General features: G+C 39.2%; 3 protein-coding genes across 3 annotated transcripts; all 3 read left to right on the forward strand.

Moving 5' to 3' along the window:
* Positions 1–1,041: 1,041 nt before the first annotated feature.
* Positions 1,042–3,517, forward strand: LOC108678948 (F-box only protein 22-like). Its single transcript, XM_018167446.2, has 6 exons — positions 1,042–1,152; positions 1,277–1,350; positions 1,599–1,702; positions 2,385–2,471; positions 2,977–3,103; positions 3,247–3,517. The coding sequence occupies exons 1-6, from the start codon at positions 1,070–1,072 to the stop codon at positions 3,369–3,371; spliced, it is 600 nt and encodes a 199-aa protein (XP_018022935.1). The 5' UTR covers positions 1,042–1,069; the 3' UTR covers positions 3,372–3,517.
* An 8,960-nt stretch (positions 3,518–12,477) lies between these two features.
* Positions 12,478–15,217, forward strand: LOC108678949. Its single transcript, XM_018167447.2, has 4 exons — positions 12,478–12,763; positions 13,298–13,441; positions 14,015–14,126; positions 14,538–15,217. The coding sequence occupies exons 1-4, from the start codon at positions 12,641–12,643 to the stop codon at positions 15,200–15,202; spliced, it is 1,044 nt and encodes a 347-aa protein (XP_018022936.1). The 5' UTR covers positions 12,478–12,640; the 3' UTR covers positions 15,203–15,217.
* Positions 15,218–16,143: 926 nt separating this feature from the next.
* LOC108678951 (F-box only protein 22-like) lies at positions 16,144–18,485 on the forward strand. The gene is made up of 6 exons (XM_018167448.2): positions 16,144–16,254; positions 16,379–16,452; positions 16,701–16,804; positions 17,486–17,551; positions 17,909–18,035; positions 18,182–18,485. The coding sequence occupies exons 1-6, from the start codon at positions 16,172–16,174 to the stop codon at positions 18,304–18,306; spliced, it is 579 nt and encodes a 192-aa protein (XP_018022937.1). The 5' UTR covers positions 16,144–16,171; the 3' UTR covers positions 18,307–18,485.
* The last annotated feature ends 2,632 nt before the right edge of the window (positions 18,486–21,117 follow it).

Below are 21,117 nucleotides of genomic sequence, written 5' to 3' on the forward strand. Positions count from 1 at the left end.
TGGCCGAAGTCACCCCGGCGGCCGAAGTCACCCCAGTTGACGGTAAACCAAAAAACTGACAAAAAATCTCCCCCACCCACAAAAATAAGAATTTAGAGAAAAGCCACAATGAATCAATTATATGGCCTATATGCATCAAATGATATGTATCTCTATGTTTTAGCTTGAAAATCCTAGGAGATGAATTCTATGATGAATTGTATCTCCTTCATTTCACATTTTCTTTCATTTTTCTGAAAAAATTTACAGAAACAAAAAATCATAAAAGATTTCTGTTTTATACATGTGCACCACCAAGTTTCAAAGTGATCCATCCGTAAGTAAGAACGTTATTTGTTTTACCAAGATGCTCACCTTTAGAGTATGCTTTATACAAAAATGTTGAACTTAATCTCTAATAATGAAGACTGCAAATTTCCGCCCTTAGTAATTTATGATAACTAATTAAACAATTCAGGAAGATAAAGGATTGACTATCAGAATCTGAACAAGCTTTATTTTAAGTTCATAAGATAGATTCACAACTGGCTCGGCCATCCATGGCTAACCATAAACATTACACCTGCAGGTAGACAAACCCAAACTTGAGAAAATTGGGTAAATAATGTAGTTAGCTTACTAATATGTGATCAACAAAAAATCGATGGAAGTCACAATTTATAAACGGTATAGTCCCTATGGATCATCCAGTTTCAATAAATTGGCTGGGAGTGTGGTAAATGGTAATCAAGGTTCTGGCCAAGAATCAAACCTCACTTCTGACATCTTCGAGCTAAGGAGGAGTGTAGTGTCAGTGTGCCACCGCTGCTGAGCAGGAGAACATCTGAGCACCATGTACAGGGATCACTCTCATCAAGACACCATAATGTCAGACCCAGAGGAGAGTAGGACCGCGGCCGAGCAATGATGCTGCAGGTAGTATGTCTTCTAAGTTCTGAGAGCTGCTAGGCAAAAAGCCAGTGAAGCAGGAGTACCATCCAGTTACAGTGGTAGAGGAAATCTGAATATTCTTGCCACAGATTCTTCTTTAGATTTAGAAGACTTTGTAACATGGGATGGTTGCCTACAAATGGAAGATCGGGTCAGAGCCGTGTTGTTCTTTGAAGAGTCAAGTGTGAACTCCGTGCCTTACGTTCAGCAGCTTATCAAAAGGTGATCATGTTTGGCGGTTTTCACTTCATGCAAATTTTTTTGCATGAAGTTTTTTTTCAAAAGAATGAAGTTTTTTTTTCAAAATAGCTTCATGCGCTCTGCTCACGTTTATTTCACTGAGCAGAGAGCAAGGCAACGTGGCTGTGGTGGGAGGAAAATCTCATCAGTATTTCTATGCCATGCGGCACTCGGGGAAAGGTAAGCTATCATCCGTAAAATTTGCTTATTATGAATTTTATTCTGTAAGGTAGGTATATTGAGGGTTCTTTCAAATTGATGCCTATGGTGAAAACTGATATGATGGTTATAATCGTGTAAAGGCTGCAAGAATGCACTGCTATCTCTTCCGACGCGCATGCACCTAGTAAAGGCTCGTGTAAAGATCTATACTTTTTTCATTTTGCATGTGCAGTTGTCATTTAAAGTTATAATGTTTGCTCGTTCAGGTATCCTTGGCATGGCAGTTTGTGGCGAGAACGTGACGGCAGCAAGCGTTGCCATCTCCTGGGCGGTGGAGGAAGAGGATGTGACACGTCATGCCATGTCTAAGGTGACGAATGCTGCTCATGCTCTTAAGAATGTGATATTTTCTTAAGACATTTTTCATGCAAGTTTGACTGAAAATATAGGATCTAGGCATGTAGAACAAACACAGTTATTGCTATGCGACTACTCACGCGCCCTACGCTAATGGTCATTTCAGTTTAAGAAAGCGTCTAGAAACAATGTAGCATGAGAATATAATCGTAGGAGGTTGGGCTTCTTTTTGTTTATTTTAACTTATTGAGCCTAGCATCAGCATTCCATGCTGTAGCTGACATTATCAATGCCAGGTTGTTTGGAAATTTTAGGCCTTGCTTTACGTAAGGAGTTATCGGCTCTAACAAAACTCTAAGTTATATTTTCAAGGTAGAATAAATTGGAACAGTCACTATGACAGTGATTTTTTATTGAAATTTTGTATTTAAATCTTGAAGTGGATTCGGTAAATATTAATAAATTTTTGTTTATGCGTCGAGAAAAACTACTAAGCCAGGTTAGTTTGACGGTATATATAGTCCCGTTCTGCTTACGCCATTGAACTCGCTCATATCTCATCAAAACGAGTCATGGTACCATGAAGTTATTATTTGAACTGAGGAGAATGTCTTGCTAGGTCTGCATGTGATGGATAGATATCAGGAATGTATGATGCATTACTGTTGTCAGTTGCTTATTCGTGTTATTTGCAGTTCCTGAAGTTCTATGATCCGAACAAGACCAGCGTTGCCTTCTTCATCACCTGCATTGGACGACCTTATGTTGAAGAAGATGATGAGGTAAGCGAAAAAGTTATTTATCTTGATAATATTTATACCATCATTGTATGAACTGATTGCCTGCTCTCTATTACCTACTCTCACGAAATTGGTCGTTAATATTGCACTGGTTAATCTTATCACCTCGAGTATGTGAAAAGTTTTGGAGTCAGTGCGTTTAGTATCGTAGATCTTATTAAATATTCAGCGATTGATTCTTTTCAATTGATGCTGTCCATATTCCGAGTCTTCGTTTCGTAATTCACGCGCTTTTAATTGCAATATATTTTGTTCCCAAATAAGTGTTCACAATTTCGGCATATGCTTTTGCTGCCAGAGTATTTTTTCTCCTGCGCTAAATTGCATTTGAGTAATACTGACGCAGTTGCTGCTGCCGGCATAACATAACACTGATTGTGTCTGATAATTTACTGATACTGCACATACGAAGGCAAATGGTGTTGAAGGCTATTTTTTGCCAGTCATTTCTCGCAGTCATAATTTACTTGTGATTGCTTGCCCATAGGCGGATCAAAATCATTGCGGGCCTGCGTATGAGGTTAAGATGTTCAGAAAGATGTACCCTACTACCCCAGTGTTTGGGGCCTTCGTCTACGGCGAGACTTGTTTCGAGTTTCTGCCTCATCCTCCCGGTGAGAATTTATTTGCAATGTTTTTTCCAATCAGTCTCATTTATGCTTGATTTTCAGTTATACTGGCAACAATTTGTGATATACTCGCGGCAATTGGAAAATTTAAATTTAATTTCTAAACTTGATTTGTTTCTTTGTTGCAGGCAGCGTCGAATGGCAATTACAGCAAGAAAAAAACAAAAAAATGTTGGCAATGTCAACTAATAGTCTGTCAAATGTAATCGAGTTCAGCTATTCAACTTGCATTTTATTTCTGCAGTTCGAGTGACTGCAATAAAAGTAGCTGTCAACGTCCACATTTCCATTAAGTTTGATGTTTTGTACTGAAGCACCGGATTCAGATTTGTTCCTAGAACTGAACAGATTCTTCTATGAAATTTTGTCAATTGAAAGGGAAGTTTGCTTTTGTTTAAATATTTAGGTTAAGTAAAATTTTTTCAAGCCCAATCAGTCTTTTTTTTTCTTTTGGTAATCTTTTGGTGGTTTTACTGTTTTACCTTATATTAGAAAATTTACATCTTGAAAGAGTTGCAATGATACGTCCAAAATCCCAATCTTGTTCTCTCAAAATATGGGTTCATCGGCTACTGTTATTAGGGCCCAGATTATAAATGTTAATTTTAGGAAAGTATAGAAGTGCCCTCAACCCCTCATATTACAAACTGCAGAGGATTTGTAAATTCTACTTTTTACTGAATAACGTGGCAGGCAAATTTGCAATTTCAGATAATTGGGAATCTGCCGTCTCCACCAATCAGTTGAACCATGGCTGCAATGCTATGCGAGTCCGCAGTTCAGTGCCACGCTTATGCTCTGAGTCCATACAGAACATTGTTGCACCACTACATGCTAGTTTCATCAAACCGTCTATATCTGTCCTGTAAAAGTTGCATGGGCATGGGTCTTCCCCGCGGCCCAACTTTTGCGAATATTTTTTTATGAGTTTTCACGTGGTTGCTTGGCTGACCAATTGTCCTCTAGAATTTGAGCCAATATTCTGTAACAGATACGTCGATGACGCCTAATTTTATTTTCAAGCATCTATCGTTCGCACTCATGTTAAACATTCATTAGATTACCCAAAATTGCAACATAATTATATTAAATTTACGATGGAACTTTAATGTAACAATAGTTTGTCCTCTCTCGACTGCAATGTTACTAAATTTTTCACTAAGAATCAGTGTGGTGCTCACTTTCTCTAAATTTTATAGATCACCTAACAGTTCCTCTGATAATAGAATAGAAATGTCGGCGTTGAAGAAATAGGCCCATGGCCTGTACTAAACAGACTTACCGAACATGACCTTCACTAGGTCGCATACGTTGATCGTTGGTAACTTTTTACCATTCAGAAATAGACTGGGTAAATGCATCCTCTCCAAGAGATGGGAATCACTCAGCATCCCTGTTATTGGAGTCTGTGCGAGAATTATTTTTAATCCAGAACATCACCAAGCCAACTCATTTTAATGGTAAACAGACCCCAAATATTCTAGGTAGAACTAGTGTTTACTAATACTAGTGAAGAATCAATGTTAGAGTTGCACCACGAGGCTCCGTTGGGCAAAAGCCACCACCAATCATTGTTTTTCAGTATTAAGTGTTGTGCAGAAAAGACGCTTCGGAAACGTGAACGTTTGATCTTTGCCAAAAGGCGACTATGTTACTCTCTTGCTCTGACTATTAAGGACATGAATGTGGCTGATTCATGGTCATATTTCATCGACACGGTTATGTCTGCAGTTGATGGCTGCTAGTCTGGAAAAGTCCTATTTTTGTCTGAAATATCGCGGCTCTAATATCATATAATTTCAGTAGGTATGAAATCTCGCGGCTCGAATATCATAAATTTTTGTTTGATTAAAAAATCGCGGTTTGCACTTCGCAAACATGTCATTTCATAAAATTTTCAACTTCAGATGGCTGGAATAGAAAAATCCAGAAATGATGATTGTGTGCTCCTGATTAGACCATCTGATGCCAACTCCCAGAAGATGCTTACCTCTCCAGCAATGGAATCACGGCTGGCAAATCCATAAAACCATGGCTCGAAAAATTCAGCCGCGGCTCGCCAAGTAGATATATTCCATACTAGGATGGCTGTGTATGTAAGATTACGCTTGGAGGAGTCAAAAAGTCACAGTGGATGAAGTGCTGTTTTAGCTCAGCTAAAGACCAAAAACCAAGCCGCAGTGTAAAACTTAAAAAATACAAAAAAGAACCCGAAAGCCGTCCTTTTGTACGCTAGTTCGAAGTGTAAGAAACGGCGGCATTTCTGATTTGAAAGTAGACTAACGAAAGATATCCTCTGACGAGGGCAACGCTAATGTTCTTAATCTGTTCTTCAGCAATGTGTTAACAGATGAGAACTTGAACCATTCAAATTCCACCTAACATAAACCAAGCTGCTACAGAACTCCAAATTTCTCAAGTCCACTTATCAAATAACAAGTCAATTTACATACCTAGCCAACCTATACATCCCTCCCAGAGACACCAATCACCCACTACACAACCAAATAGTTGTGTAGTTGTACTCATCACCGAATGCTTATTCCACATCACCAATAAACCAAACACAATCATCACAGGAGACATTAACGCCCACCACAACTCCTGGCACTCACCTTACAACGACCACAGAGGCATCCTGGCATACTAATAGAAGACATCATACAGAACTCAAACCACATCATCCTCAACCAAAACTCACCTACTCGTCTACCCACCACAAACAATCAACAACCTACCTCTCCCGACATCTCCACAGCCTCGGACACTATAGGTCTATAGCAAACAACATTACCTGGACTACACTGACAGAACTTTCATCAGACCACCTGCCTATACTACTAGACTATAGAACAAAAACAAACTTCCGACTACAACACCAAACAAAAACATACACTAACTACCACAAAGCTGACTGGGCCTCCTTCTCAACTGAAATAGAATCGGCACTTGAAAACGTAGCAGACCCAACTGACATACACGTCGCAAACAAAACCCTCACAAACATCATAATCCAAGCGGACAAACACAACATTCCCAAAGGCAAAATAAAAACAAATCAACCACTTCTTCCAGACGACATTAGAGCTCTCATAACTCAAAGAAATCAAATCAGAACTGCAAATCACACAGATCCGCAGCTACAGCAGTTAAACAGAGAAATTGATAGAGCCATACAAGACCATAAAACAAACATCTGGAGAGAACACTTGGAGCAACATTGGGACAACAAACACAATAGCCATATACTTTGGAAAACGATACATCAACTATCAAACAAAACCATTCCCACTCAACCAAACAAATCCATTAGTTTCCCAAACAAAACAGCACACACTTCCAAAGACAAAGCAAAATCCTTCAACAACCAATTCATAAACATAACAAAACACCAAACCTCCCCTCACTACAGAAAAATAGACAGAAAAATCAAAAACTTACGAAAAGATCAGATGACTATCACAACAGATATGACCATTTCTGCAATTAAAAATAGTAAGACCAACAAATCCACTGGCCCTGATAACATTAACATTCAGCACCTAAAACACCTTGGACCCAATGCAATATCATACCTCACCAAAATATACAACATAGCAATAAACAAAAACATCATCCCACACCCATGGAAACTAGCCAAGATCATACCCATACCCAAACCCAACAAAGACACATCCATAGGCTCTTCTTACAGACCAATATCACTCCTCAGTCCAATCTCCAAAACATTAGAAAAAATCATACTCAACATCATTCAACCTCTCATTCCACAAATAGCTCACCAACATGGTTTCAAGGGTAATCACTCCACAGTTACAGCCCTACACTCACTTACCCAACACATTACCCGCAGATTCAATCAGAAACAACCACCTTCACGAACCATCACAATAGCACTAGACATGTCCAAAGCATTTGACACAGTAAACCTACACAAGTTAATAGACAAACTCTCAAATATTCAAATTCCACCAACATTAACCAAATACATATCCAATTACATAAAAGGAAGAAAAGGCTACACACTTTTCAATAACACCACTTCCAAACAGCAGAATTTCAAAACAGGCGTCCCACAAGGGGGCATCCTTTCACCCACTCTATTCAACATATACACCTCTGACCTCCCCACTCCGCCCACAGATGTACACATGATTACCTATGCAGACGACATCACCATCTTCTCATCACACCACAATTACAAAATTGCAGAGCAACGCATACAACCATTCCTACAACAGATACACGACTGGACTATCAGAAACAACCTCCAACTAAATGCATCCGAAAGTACAGCCACACTTTTCACACCTGACCCCGCTGAATACAGGAAAATACTAAACCTTACCATAGACAATACCACAGTCCCCACCATCACACACCCAAAAATACTAGGAATCACATTCGACCCAAAACTAAACTTCAATACCCACATCCATAACACACATGACAAGGCAACCAAAACAATAAAAATTCTAAAATCTCTCACATCAACAAACTGGGGAAAACAAAAAGAAGTCCTACTCACCACCTACAAAACCATAACACAACCTATAATAGAATACGGCAGCACCATCTGGTCCCCCAGCTTAGCACAAACTCACACAAACAATCCAAAACACAGCACTCCGCATTGCAACAGGCTGTACAGCTGATACTAACCAAAGCCACCGACACACAGAAACAAAAACGCTTCCAATAGACCAGCACCTCAGACTCCATGCATCCCAACTCAGACTAAAAGCTCAAGCACCAACCCACCCACTTCACACTCATACTCAACCTTACAACCCACCCAGACTTATGAAACAAACAGTTTTCACAAACAGAAACTATACCACTAACATACTCGTAGAACCAGATCAAGCCACAACAGAAACACTAAATAGATGCAAGAAACAAATCCACACTACAATCACAACTAACTACATAGACAATCTACCAAACAATGCTGTACTTTCGGCACCAGCACCAGCCATAGACGCTTCAGAAACCCAATTACCCAGGCACACACGCCAAGCACTAGCACAACTCTGTACAAACAAGTCCCCCCTACTACACCAATACCTACACAAGATAGATCCAGCCACACATCCGTCCCCTCTTTGTCCACTCTGTCTCAGACATGAACACAACACCTGCCACCTGTTCGGCTGCTCGGAGCTGGTCATGCCCTTGTCGCCCCTGGTTTTGTGGGACTCTCCCATCGAGGCGGCGGGGCTGCTGGCGTGCTGGGGAGAGAGGTTGGGCTGGCCACAGGAATGGGTGTAGGCCCCGTCCCGCACTTGTCGCGGGATGGGGAGGGCAAACAACAACAACAACAACATGAGAACTTGAACAGTATTAACATAACATAGTGATGTCGGCGCTAAAGAGTAGGCCTGATGTGGCCTGTCGCCGATTCTTGAACTTTTTGTGCCTTGTTCACAGACCTAAAATCGCGGCATTTGACCGGATCTTTTCAAGACTGACAATAGTTTGAAATAGCTACTAAACTTCCACCGTGTTCGATATGGTGCTAGGCTTTCAAGTCTGAATATATATTTTTCCATAGCTTTATCTAGTCTGTTCTTGAACGCGTTCATACTCGGAGTACCAACGATGTAATCAGGGAGGCTGTTCCACATGTCGGTGGTTCGAAGCGAGAAGAAATGTTGTCGCGTGGACAAGTTGCAGGTAGTTTTTTTTTAGTTTATAGCCATGGCCTCTGGTGTTGGTTCTTGTTTCAAATTCTAGTAATCCTTCGGGGGCCTTGTATAAACCATGATTATACTTGTATACTTTAATGAGGTCCCCACGCAGACGTCGATAACTGAGGCTTGGAAGCTTCATAATCTTTAATCTTTCTTCATAGGACTTGCCCTTCAAGCCTGGAATTATCCTTGTTGCATGTCTTTGAACATTCTCTATTAAATTGTTGTCCTTTTCAAATCTTGGTGACCACACAACATCTCCCAACTCCAGATTCGGGCGCACGAAAGCAACAAACACCTGCTTCATCGCTTCTGCATCTAGGAACTCGTAAGCCTGTTGTCTTGTGCGGATAAAAAAAAATGCAGGAGTCTACGCCCTACGGGACGGGGAGTTCTGTTCCAACCGTTGAGGCAAGAGGTTCCTTGTGCCGAGCTCCCGTGACAGTAGCCGGCTTCGGCCGGCTGCTACGTCATCTTTCTTGAACTATCTTTCTCGAACTTTGAAAATGCCGTGCTGTCCCGCTCCGAGGCGTTGAGCCGGCGGATGCCATGATACGACCAGCTAAAGTGAAGTTTAACTTCTGAACACCTATAAATGCTCCCAACATCTACTACCAAATTTTGTTACAAAGATTTTATGATGCCTCCATGTGTGGTTAGTACCCCTGGGTTCATGGTTAGTGCCCCCAGGTGAGTGGTTGGTGCCCCCAGGTGAGTGGGTAGTGCCCCCAGGTGAGTGGTTAGTGCCCCCAGGTGAGTGGTTAGTGCCCCCAGGTGAGTGGTTAGTGCCCCCAGGTGAGTGGTTAGTGCCCCCAGAGCCCTGGAGTGGGACTCTCTGCCCTGGAGTGGGACTCTCTGCCCTGGTGTGGGGCTCTCTGCCCTGGAGTGGGACTCTCTGCCCTGGAGTGGGACCCTCTGCCATGGCGTGGGACTCTCCACCCCGGTGTGGTCTCCACTTTGGCGGCCCCATTCTGTAGTCATTCAGCCTTCGAGAAACATTGGACAACTCTTCAGAACACCTAAATTCCTAGCTGAAAATAAAGTTCCCTAAATTTTAAAACTGTCCTGTCATGGGGCCACATTGAACTAGTCTTCAGAGGCTCCCAGAAACTTTGATTAAAGAAGAAGAGTCTACGGGACAAGCACGCTGCTGCTGCTAGCGGGACAAGCACCCTGCCGGCCTGCTAAGCCCTGCTTGTTGTGGAGCGCACGGCCCTCATGATCACAGCAGGTGAAAACACAATACTAGCATCAATTATGAATCATAATTCAATTGTGGTCTGTCAAGCTATTGAGAAGACAATCTAGCAAGCAATTTGTGAACAGGCTATATTTAATTGATGATCTGGAATGAGAAAAATACAAGGGATTAGGGAGAAATTCATGAGAGAAGGAATGGCAACTCAATTACACAGAGCAAAAAGCCATTCTCTTGCAATGTAAGCTGTGAAGTGAGAAACTTTATGCCAGAAATCAAAGTTTTTACTGAATTGCTGAAACTGGTAAATGAGACAAAAATACCCCTGCTGCTACAGTGCTATTTGCATTCTATTTAATCCATTAGCCATTCCTATAGCACATGTTAAAGTTCTTTTATTAAAATTAAGAAAAAAGCCTAATTTTTTACCTGTGAAGTGCAAATCAAACTAAAAAATTGGGCAGCAGCCACATGAGAATCAGACAAAAAAGGCCTGAGAATCTGACCAAATTCACCTGTGCCTATGAGGCTATGAGCTATGGCCTTTCTCAACTTCATGAGCTATGACCTTTCTCAATGGCCTATTCTCATCCACAATATTCTAGATTGGATTTGGTTACCAAGCAACGAAATTTCAGATCATGAATGTCTGTAGTAGAAATAAAATTTTTAGCATGATTGATACAAAAATGCTTAGTACCGGTACATTTGAAAGAATTTTTTAATCAAATATACGGTAATTAATGCATTATATTTCCATAATTTTCTGCCTTATATTCAAATAAAGTTGAATATGATTATCATGTATAAAATTTTAAATTAATTGAGTCACAGGTATTTATTCATTTTGTCATTAAGGTTGTTTTCTTGCCTTTAAGGGGAGCATTTTGGTCACAAATAGAAAATTTTGGCATTTCTGGTTTCTAGCATCATTTTATTGGTCCAGAAATTGCGCATCTAAAGAGCCCAAAGCCATGTTTGTGCAATCATTTGTTTGTTCACCACAGCCATCTAAGCACAAGCAAAACATATAGTACCTTCAATGATCACAAATTTCAGTTAAATTTTCAATCTTAAAAACCTATCCCCTATGATTTTCAAGCTACAGCATTGAGAGATAAACCATTCGATTTATAAAGAAAAGATCTATAGAATGATTGTAGCTTTTTTCTATTTTTCATCATAGTTTAGATTATATTTTGCAAAGAGAGGGAGAGGGGATAAACCAAAAAACTGACAAAAAATCCCTCCCCCCCAACCCACAAAAATAAGAATTTAGAAAAAAGCTACAATGAATCTATGATATGGCCTATAGGTATGCATCAAATGATATGTATCTCTATGTTTTAGCTTGAAAATCCTAGGAGGAGATGAATTCTATGATGAATTGTATCTCCTTCATTTCAAATTTTCTTTCATTTTTCTCAACAAATTTACAGAAACAAAAAGTTGTAAAAGATTTTTGTTTTATACATGTGCACCACCAAGTTTCATAGTGATCCATCTTTAAGTAAGAAAGTTTTTTTTCTTTTGACCAAGAGCATGCCTTAAGAGTATGCTTTATAGAAAAATGTTGAATTTAATCTCTAAAAAAGAATACTGTTAATTTCAGCCCTTAGTAATTTATGATAACTAATTCAACAATTCAGGAAGATAAGAAAGGATTGACTATCAGAATCTGAACAAGCTTTATTTTAAGTTCAAAAGATAGATTCACAACTGGCTCGGCCATCCATGGCTAACCATAAACATTACACCTGCAGGTAGACAAACCCAAACTTGAGAAAATTGGGTAAATAATGTAGTTAGCTTACTAATATGTGATCAACAAAAAATTGGTGGAATTCACAATTTATAAACAGTATAGTCCCTATGGATCATCCAGTTTCAATAAATTGGCTGGGAGTGTGGTAAATGGTAATCAAGGTTCTGGCCAAGAATCAAACCTCACTTCTGACATCTTCGAGCTAAGGAGGAGTGTAGTGTCAGTGTGCCACCGCTGCTGAGCAGGAGAACATCTGAGCACCATGTACAGGGATCACTCTCATCAAGACACCACAATGTCAGACCCAGAGGAGAGTAGGACCGCGGCCGAGCAATGATGCTGCAGGTAGTATGTCTTCTAAGTTCTGAGAGCTGCTAGGCAAAAAGCCAGTGAAGCAGGAGTACCATCCAGTTACAGTGGTAGAGGAAATCTGAATATTCTTGCCACAGATTCTTCTTTAGATTTTGCTCGAGACCAGCCAGAAAAGCAGATTATAACTAATAACTTTAAATTGAATTCCACCAGATTTTTGTACATGCTTTTCTATTTGTAAATGGTCTTTACTTTTATTATATGTCTTGCAAGAATAATTTTTACTGTATTTGCTAAACTTTAGCATTTTGATTTCTTCTAATGCTTGGATTAAAAAATTTTAATGTGTAATGTATGCTTTCTGTTTATTTATAATCAGTTTACAGATTTATCTGCATGAATCAATTCTCTTCTTCCAACAGCCACAGAGACAAAATGAATAGTTAATATCCAATAAATGCTTCATTTATTAGTTGCAAAACATATTTGATTGAAATTCTTTTGTGCTGCCCTGAGGTTTGATTTTGATATTTTTATTTTGTGATATTATTAAAATGGAAGATCTACAGAAGTTTACAAGTGCTGCTATGGATTCAGTGCCAGAAAAGGAATCTGATGAACCATTTCTTTTAACAAAACTTGGGGTTCTGATGAGCACCAACTCTGAAATTGCTCGGGTGGGTTATATGCCTATCTATATTCCCATGCATGTGCTTCGTGCAGAGTGGAATTACAGTTATTGTAGTATATATATTCTATATATATTCAGCTTGGCTCCTTGATCATTTTCTAAATGTCAGCTAAATATGAAAGGAAAATCTCAATTAGGATCTAATTTAACATTTGCACTTGTTCAATTCAAACCTCATCCCCAAGAAATCCTGCCTGGTTTTATATTTTTATGCAGCATGTTAGTTAATTCTCTGCTACCTATAATGTTACTTTTATTTGATGTGGTTTAACTTCCTGCTTGGAAAAGGGGTGTGTTTTTTACAAATGATTTAAAACAACTGGTGACATTATTTTATTTAGTTCAATTATTTGTGTTAGATTAGTTTTTTACTCAACTTTTATTATGCTACTAAATTTGTAACTAAAAGTTAAAACATAAGTCCTATTTTATTTGTTGGTGTAACAAGTAGGCATGAACAAACTACTTGCTTCCTTACTACCAGTTTTAGAGGAAATTTAATGCCAAATATTTTTTCCAGGCCCTCCTGAGTGGGTTGTCAGCAGTGCAAGTGAGCCGCCTCCTGAGCACATGCCGCTTATGGCGTTCTGTTGGCCTCAAAGAACTTCAGCGACGAAAAAACTTTCATTTTATATCTTTGCCTTCTGATGCGCGCAGTTGCAAGGTAATTATTCTATACATTTTCCTGATTATGAACATTGCACCATAATTAGTAAACTTCAATTCCATGTAATAAACTGATTTTATGTGTAAAATTAATGCTGAATTGCATAAAGATATTTTCCACACACTAATGTTAAACTATAAATTAGGAAGCATAATTACTAGTGAATGTAAGTCAAATTTCAAATGATATTATAGTACTATATAGATAGTGTGATAACACTATCATAAATTTCCAGCAAATATATTTCTTTTCAAATTTTAACTTGAAATTGGCCGAATTTAGATTACACTTTATGATGTCCTGCTCTGCTTTTGCCTGGTTCAGTGGTGAGCACATAAATCTGGACAGTAGCATAAACTAAATGGTCACATGTATCAAAAAATAATTTCAAAAACAAACTACTCGACTGTGGGAGTTTATCAAACTTATATTTTAAACATTCATATAATCCAAGTTCTTTGCAGTGAAACGCTTGCTCAAATATGCAGTGTGTTTCTAGGGATGCTTCTGTGATCTATCACTCTGTGTGTTTCCTGTTGAAAGAAATACTACAGATGACTTTACTTGCAGCGTGGGGCATATTTCACCAGACTGGAGACTGACCTGTGGTCGTGGGCACAGCAGTGGAGATCAGTCCCTGGCTTCTGTCTGGTGCTGCATGACAAACAAAAGCATCATGCTGGTGAATTTTGTGAACTCGAATTATTGATTATAATTCATTCTATAGTAGGAAAATGTTGCTATGATTTATGCTGGTATGAGTATTTTCTGATACTTTCTTTATAGCAGGAATTTTGTAAATGTGTTTTATATTAATCATGAATGGCTAAGGGGAACTCAAGTATTGTTCTTGCATGTATATTCTGACTGAAAATCAGTCTCCGACATCTTTTTCAATTACCTTTGGAGAAATAAATCTAAATGATCTCGGGCCAAATGGCTGCAACAAATTTTGCAACATTCTAAATTTGGTGATGCCCTTTAAATTTCATTTTTTATATTTAGCCTTAATGAATCAATTTAACTGAAAATTAGTTTATATTTTTAGTGTAATGATGGAATGTATATATATTAATAGTAAACCTTCCCACAGGAGACATGCTGTCATATTGTAAACTTCTGCCGCCAGACTGTCCTGTTGTAGAAGTATTATGCGATGGTGGTGGCATCATTTATACAGAAGAAGTGATGGCACACTATCGAACTGTGAATCAAAATATATCGTTTTGTGATTCTCCCAAGTGCCCAAACTTGGCTTTTTCCTCGAACACTACGTTACTCCCTAAAATGATCAACACAGATGCTTGTACTATTAATAATAGTCAAGTTGCTGACAGTGAAGTTGGAACATCACATGGAATGAAGCGTACTCTTGCTGATCCTGATGGTTGTGCGTCACCTTCAATCAAGCTTCGAAGATCAGCAAGAATTAGTCAGTCTTTGGACAAAACATCTGCTGCCTTGGGAGGCTTATCGGAGCCACAGTCTTCAAATTCTGAAGTTAACTCTGATTTAAATACGAGTTTGGTGCAACCATTGCAGCAAGAGCAACTGAGAGCTCAGCAGGAGAAGGCCGGCTTAAATTGTGCTCTCTGCCGTAACATATTGAGGCACAATGTTGGTCCGAGCTTTGCACATTTTATAAATGACTACTTAAGTCCGAATGCTCAATTAACCATGATGTGCTTCCCAAACTTTCCTGGTGTCACTTTTCGTCCTTTGAAAACGACCAAGAAGCAACTGGTAAGTGACCTTTGATAAAACTCAGTTGAATACGAGCTTCTAACTGCTTAATATTCATACCTGAAAACCCCGCAAAAACTACTTTATTAATGATTACATTAATACTCAACGGTTCACCTATCGCCGTGCCAGGGTGTCACGGATTGTTCACAAATATTTATAAAATAATTCGAAGTTGAGAAATTTTTTCAACTTACCCCCGGTTCGGTTAGAAATTGAATGAAACGGTACTGTTTTTAATTATGTAAAATATTTTAATGAATTGTCTGTGAGTTTAAAATAGATTGTTCTAAATTCATTTTAAAGACCAAATTCCCCGATTTTATTCTTACCCAGTATTAATTTGACTTCGATTATGATGTAAGATTTTATTAATTGCCTTTCTTTATAAGATCTTTGATAAATATTATGGTGTAAGTCAACATAGTTTTGACTTACTTTTCGTCTTAGTTGTATCTGTCTTTTAGGTATAGGTTGTTATTGGCTTTGTTATATTCATTTTTAGTCGCCAAGCTGCTTGTTCTCATATCAGTTTTATTAAAGGTTAGTTTATAAGGATGTTTTTACTTTGGGCACTTTCTGTTCCCTATTGACTTATCTTGAATCATTATGTTATTGTTCTATTGAGAGTAATTTCGCCTATGTCGCCTGTGAAGCTTTTTAGCTTATATAGGCATTCACAAGGAAGCAATTTGTATTTTTTTCTTCAATTTTTTTATGGTCTTGTTATGTGTATTTTTGTGTGCTCCTCTATGAATAAAGAAAGAATAAAGAATTATACTATAAAAGTTGAACATACGCTTACAGAATGTTGGGAACACCAACACTGGCAACACAGATCAAACAAAGTTCTTTTGATTAGCTGGGGTTCAGCGCGAGCTTCATGATTAAAGCTCACAACATCTTCGGTGCAACGTTTGATAAGCATCTTTTGCTTTTGGTGTAGGAAGAGAAGACTTTGTAACATGGGATGGTTGCCTACAAATGGAAGATCGGGTCAGAGCCGTGTTGTTCTTTGAAGAGTCAAGTGTGAACTCCGTGCCTTACGTTCAGCAGCTTATCAAAAGGTGATCATGTTTGGCGGTTTTCACTTCATGCAAATTTTTTTGCATGAAGTTTTTTTTCAAAAGAATGAAGTTTTTTTTTCAAAATAGCTTCATGCGCTCTGCTCACGTTTATTTCACTGAGCAGAGAGCAAGGCAACGTGGCTGTGGTGGGAGGAAAATCTCATCAGGATCTCTATGCCATGCGGCACTCGGGGAAAGGTAAGCTATCATCCGTAAAATTTGCTTATTATGAATTTTATTCTGTAAGGTAGGTATATTGAGGGTTCTTTCAAATTGATGCCTATGGTGAAAACTGATATGATGGTTATAATCGTGTAAAGGCTGCAAGAATGCACTGCTATCTCTTCCGACGCGCATGCACCTAGTAAAGGCTCGTGTAAAGATCTATACTTTTTTCATTTTGCATGTGCAGTTGTCATTTAAAGTTATAATGTTTGCTCGTTCAGGTATCCTTGGCATGGCGGTTTGTGGTGAGAACGTGACGGCAGCAAGCGTTGTCATCTCCACGTCGGTGATGGAAGAGGAAATGACACGTCAAGCCATGTCTAAGGTGACGAGTGCTGCTCATGCACCTAAAAATATGCAATTTTTTAGGAGATTTTTCATGCAAGTTTGACTGAAAATATTGTATCTACGCATGTAGACCAAACACTGTTATTGCTATGCACCCTACACTCACGCACCCTACGCTAATGGTCATTTCAGTTTAAGAAAGCGTCTAGAAAAAATGTAGCATGAGAATATAATCGTAGGAGGTTGGGCTTCTTTTTGTTTATTTTAGCTTATTGAGCCCAGCATCATCATTCCATTCTGTAGCTGACATTATCAATGCCAGGTTGTTTGGAAATTTTAGGCCTTGCTTTACGTAAGGAGTTATCGGCTCTAACAAAACTCTAAGTTATATTTTCAAGGTAGAATAAATTCGAACAGTCACTATGACATTGATTTTTTTATTGAAATTTTGTATTTAAATCTTGAAGTGGATTCGGTAAATATTAATAAATTTTTGTGTATGCATCGAAAAAAACTACTAAGTCGGGTTAGTTTGACGGTATAGTCCCGTTCTGCTTATGCCATTGAACTCGCTCATATCTCATCAAAACGAGGCATGTTACCATGAAGTTATTATTTGAACTGAGGAGAATTTCTTGCTAGGTCTGCATGTGATGGATAGATATCAGGAATGTATGATGCATTACTGTTGTCAGTTGCTTATTCGTGTTATTTGCAGTTCCTGAAGTTCTATGATCCGAACAAGACCAGCGTTGCCTTCTTCATCACCTGCATTGGACGTATCGTGCGTTGAGTATCGTAAATCTTAATAAATATTTAGCGTTTGATTCTTTTCAGTTCGTGTTGTCCATGTTACGAGTCTTCGTTTCGTAATTTACTCGCATTTTAATTGCAATATTTTTTGTTCCCAAATAACTGTCCACAATTTCGGCATATGCTTTTGCTGCTAGAGTATATTTTATGACGCGCTAAATCTCATTCGCGTTAAACTGGCGCAATTGCTGCTGCCGGCATAATATAACACTGATTATGTCTGATAACTTACTGATATTGTTCATACGAAGACAAATGGGCGCTGAAGGCAGTTTTTTTGCCACTCATTTCTCGCAGTGGGAATTTACCTGTGATTGCTTGTCCATAGGAGGACCAAATGTGGTGCGGGCCTGCGTATGAGGTTAAGATGTTCAGAAAGATGTACCCTACTACCCCAGTGTTTGGTGCCTTCGTCTACGGCGAGACTTGCTTCGAGTTTCTGCCTCATCCTCCCGGTGAGAATTTATTTGCAATGTTTTTTTCCAATCAGTCTCAGTTATGCTTTGATTTTCAGTTATACTGGCAACAATTTGTGATAGACTCGGCGGCAATTGGCAAATTTAAATTTAATTTCTAAACTTGATTTGTTTCTTTGTTGCAGGCAGCGTCGAATGGCAATTACAGCAAGAAAAAAACAAAAAAATTTTGGCAATGTCAACTAATAGTCTATCAAATGTAATCGAGTGCAGCTATTCAACTTGCATTTTATTTCTGCAGTTCGAGTGACTGCAATAAAAGTAGCTGGCGACGTCCACATTTCCATTAACTTGGATGTTATATCCTGAAGCATCGGTTGGAGATTCGTTCCTAGAACTGAATAGATTCTTCGATGAAACTTCGTCAATTGAAAGGGAAGTTTGCTTTTGTTGAAATATTTAGGTTAAGTAAAATTTTTTCAAGCCAAAGCAGTCTTTTTTTTTCTTTTGGTAATCTTTTGATGGTTTACCTTATATCAGAAAATTTACATCTAGAAAGAGTTGCAATGATACGTCCAAAATCCCAATTTTGTTCTCTCAAAATAAAGGTTCATCGGCTACTGTTATCAAGGCCCAGATTATGCATGTTCATTTTAGGAAAGTATAGAAGTGCCCTCGTATTACAAACTGCAGAGGATTTGTAAATTTCTATATTTTACCGAATAACCTGGCAGGTAAATGTGCAATTTCAGATAATTAGGAATCTACCGTCTCCACCATAGTTGAACCATGGCTGCAATGCTATGCGAGTCCGCAGTTCAGTGCCACGCTTTTGCTCTGAGTCCATACTCCATACAGAACATTGTTGCACCACTACATGCAAGTTGCATCAAACCGTCTATATCTGTCCTGTAAAAGTTGCATGGGCATGGGTCTTCCCCGCGGCCCAACTTTTGCGAATATTTTTATGCGTTTTTACAAGGTTGCTTGCTTAGAGTTTGAAACAATATTCTATAACAGATACGTCGTTGACACCTAATTTTATTTTCAAGCATCCATCGTTCCCACTAATGTTAAACATTTATTAGATTATCCAAAATTGCAACATAATTCTATTGCATTTATAATGGAACTTTATGTAACAATAGTTTGTCCTTTCTTGACTGCAATATTACTAATTTATTACTAAGAATCAGTGCGGTGCGAACTTTCTCTAAAAGGAAAGGATAGAATTTTCATTGGGGTCCTTTAAATTATAGATCACCTAACGATTCCTCTGATAATGATGAAGTACTAAACGGACTTTTACCGAGCATGACTTTCAGCAGGTCGCATACGTTGATCTCTGGTAACTTTTACCATCCAGAAATAGACTGGGCATATGAATCCTTTCCAAGGGAAGGGAATCACCCAGCATCCCTGTTCTTGGAGTCTGTGCGAGACTTATTTTTAAATTTAATCCAGAACATAACCAAGCCAACTCATTTTAGTGGTAAACAGACCCCAAATATTCTAGAACGAGTGTTTACTAGTGAAGAATCAATGTTAGAGTTTCACCACGGGGCTCCGTTGGGCAAAAGCCACCACCAATCATTGTTTTTCAGTATTAAGTGTTATGCCGAAAAGACGCTTCAGAAGCGTGAACGTTTGAACTTTGCAAACGGCGACTATGTTAGACTATCTTGCTTTTAATGCGGCGAATATTTTGGACAATTAAGGACATGAGTGTGACTGATTCATGGTCATAAATTTCAAAGACACGGTTATGTCTGCAGTTGATGCCTATTTACCTAAGATTACGCTTGGAGGAGTCAAAAAGTCCCAGTGGATGAACAGTGCAGTTATAGCTCAGCTAAAGACCAAGAAGGAAGCATACAAGCGTTATTTACGAACTCGCAGCGATGCTGATTAAAACCTGTATGCAAGAGCTCGAAATCGGGTCGCCTGCCAAAGACCACCACTGCCCTGGATGTAATGGACCATCATGATTCCTGCCTTCCGGAACGTAGCCTTCAACACTTCAAGCCGTCCGTATCTAGGCCGTGCGTCGCACCAGCCCCCGGTCGAACGGCCACTTGTCGAAGGGAAGCCTACCGAAGACCACCACTGCCCTGGATGTAATGGACTATCATGACTCCTGCCCTCCGGAACGTAGCCTTCAACACTTCTGGAAAATCATATAGGCAGCTTGTCGAAGGACGATAAATTTTGGAACAGAACTATGCTATCTGAAACCTAACCTCAGATGCGGTGAACGTAAAATTACGTAATTTAACAATGCCCGGAAGTCATATTCGATCCACGGCCTGGTGGTGCACGGCAGGTGGTGGTCAAGGCCGGAAGAGGACAAAGCCGAGTGGTGCACGGCTGATTGGTGTAGGTCCGGAGAGATCCAAGGCGTTCGATTCAGGGCTTATTGGTGCACGAAATTGGTGGTGCACGGCTGCGCTCCCCTCGAAATCAACTGTATAGCTAAAAAAGTCGGCCGCATCGCAGTGAAAACTTTGAAAAAAATATATATATATTGCCAAAAATGCATAAAAGAACCCGAAAGCCGTCCTTTCGTACGCTAGTACGAAGTGTAAGACAAACGACGGTATTTCTGATTTGAAAGTAGACCAACGAAAAATATCCGCTGACGAGGGCAACGCTAACGTTCTTAATCAGTTCTTTAGCAATGCGTTCACAGATGAGGACTTGAACAGTATTCCAGATATTGAGGATCGTCCCGTCGGATCGAAGTTAACAGGTTATGATATACACAAAGTAGAGGTTCTCGAGCGCCTGGCAGCTTTAAATCCCAACAAGTCATGTGGAGCAGACGGCTTTCTCCCTAGATTGCTCAAAGAATTAGCAACCGTCCTGGCCGGCTCTTTGACAATATTCTTTCAAAAAAACCTTGAACGGGGAACTTTGCAGACCTATAGGAAAGAAGCTCATGTATCACCATTGTTCAAAAAAGGTGACAAAAGTAACTATCGCCCAGTCAGTCTGACAAGTGTTGTTTGTAAGGTAATGAAATCTGTTGTGAGGGATAGGATTATAATTATCGATCACTTGACTGCTAACCATCTCCTATCAGACTGTCAACATGGCTTTATTGCCGGTGGATCCGACACCA

Source organism: Hyalella azteca, unplaced genomic scaffold (genome assembly GCF_000764305.2).
Source record: "Hyalella azteca isolate HAZT.00-mixed unplaced genomic scaffold, Hazt_2.0.2 contig16235, whole genome shotgun sequence".
Classification (NCBI taxonomy): Eukaryota; Metazoa; Arthropoda; class Malacostraca; order Amphipoda; family Hyalellidae; genus Hyalella; species Hyalella azteca.

Excerpts from the sequence above, each read along its gene's own strand:
- LOC108678948 (XM_018167446.2), top strand. The coding sequence starts at position 1,070 with ATGGAAGATCGGGTCAGAGCCGTGTTGTTCTTTGAAGAGTCAAGTGTG. Across the intron at positions 1,351-1,598 it reads CATGCGGCACTCGGGGAAAG|GTATCCTTGGCATGGCAGTT; the intron begins GTAAGCTATCAT and ends TTGCTCGTTCAG. Across the intron at positions 2,472-2,976 it reads ATGTTGAAGAAGATGATGAG|GCGGATCAAAATCATTGCGG; the intron begins GTAAGCGAAAAA and ends GCTTGCCCATAG.
- LOC108678949 (XM_018167447.2), top strand. The coding sequence starts at position 12,641 with ATGGAAGATCTACAGAAGTTTACAAGTGCTGCTATGGATTCAGTGCCA. Across the intron at positions 13,442-14,014 it reads CTGATGCGCGCAGTTGCAAG|CGTGGGGCATATTTCACCAG; the intron begins GTAATTATTCTA and ends CTTTACTTGCAG. Across the intron at positions 14,127-14,537 it reads CAAACAAAAGCATCATGCTG|GAGACATGCTGTCATATTGT; the intron begins GTGAATTTTGTG and ends ACCTTCCCACAG.
- LOC108678951 (XM_018167448.2), top strand. The coding sequence starts at position 16,172 with ATGGAAGATCGGGTCAGAGCCGTGTTGTTCTTTGAAGAGTCAAGTGTG. Across the intron at positions 16,453-16,700 it reads CATGCGGCACTCGGGGAAAG|GTATCCTTGGCATGGCGGTT; the intron begins GTAAGCTATCAT and ends TTGCTCGTTCAG. Across the intron at positions 18,036-18,181 it reads GTTTCTGCCTCATCCTCCCG|GCAGCGTCGAATGGCAATTA; the intron begins GTGAGAATTTAT and ends TCTTTGTTGCAG.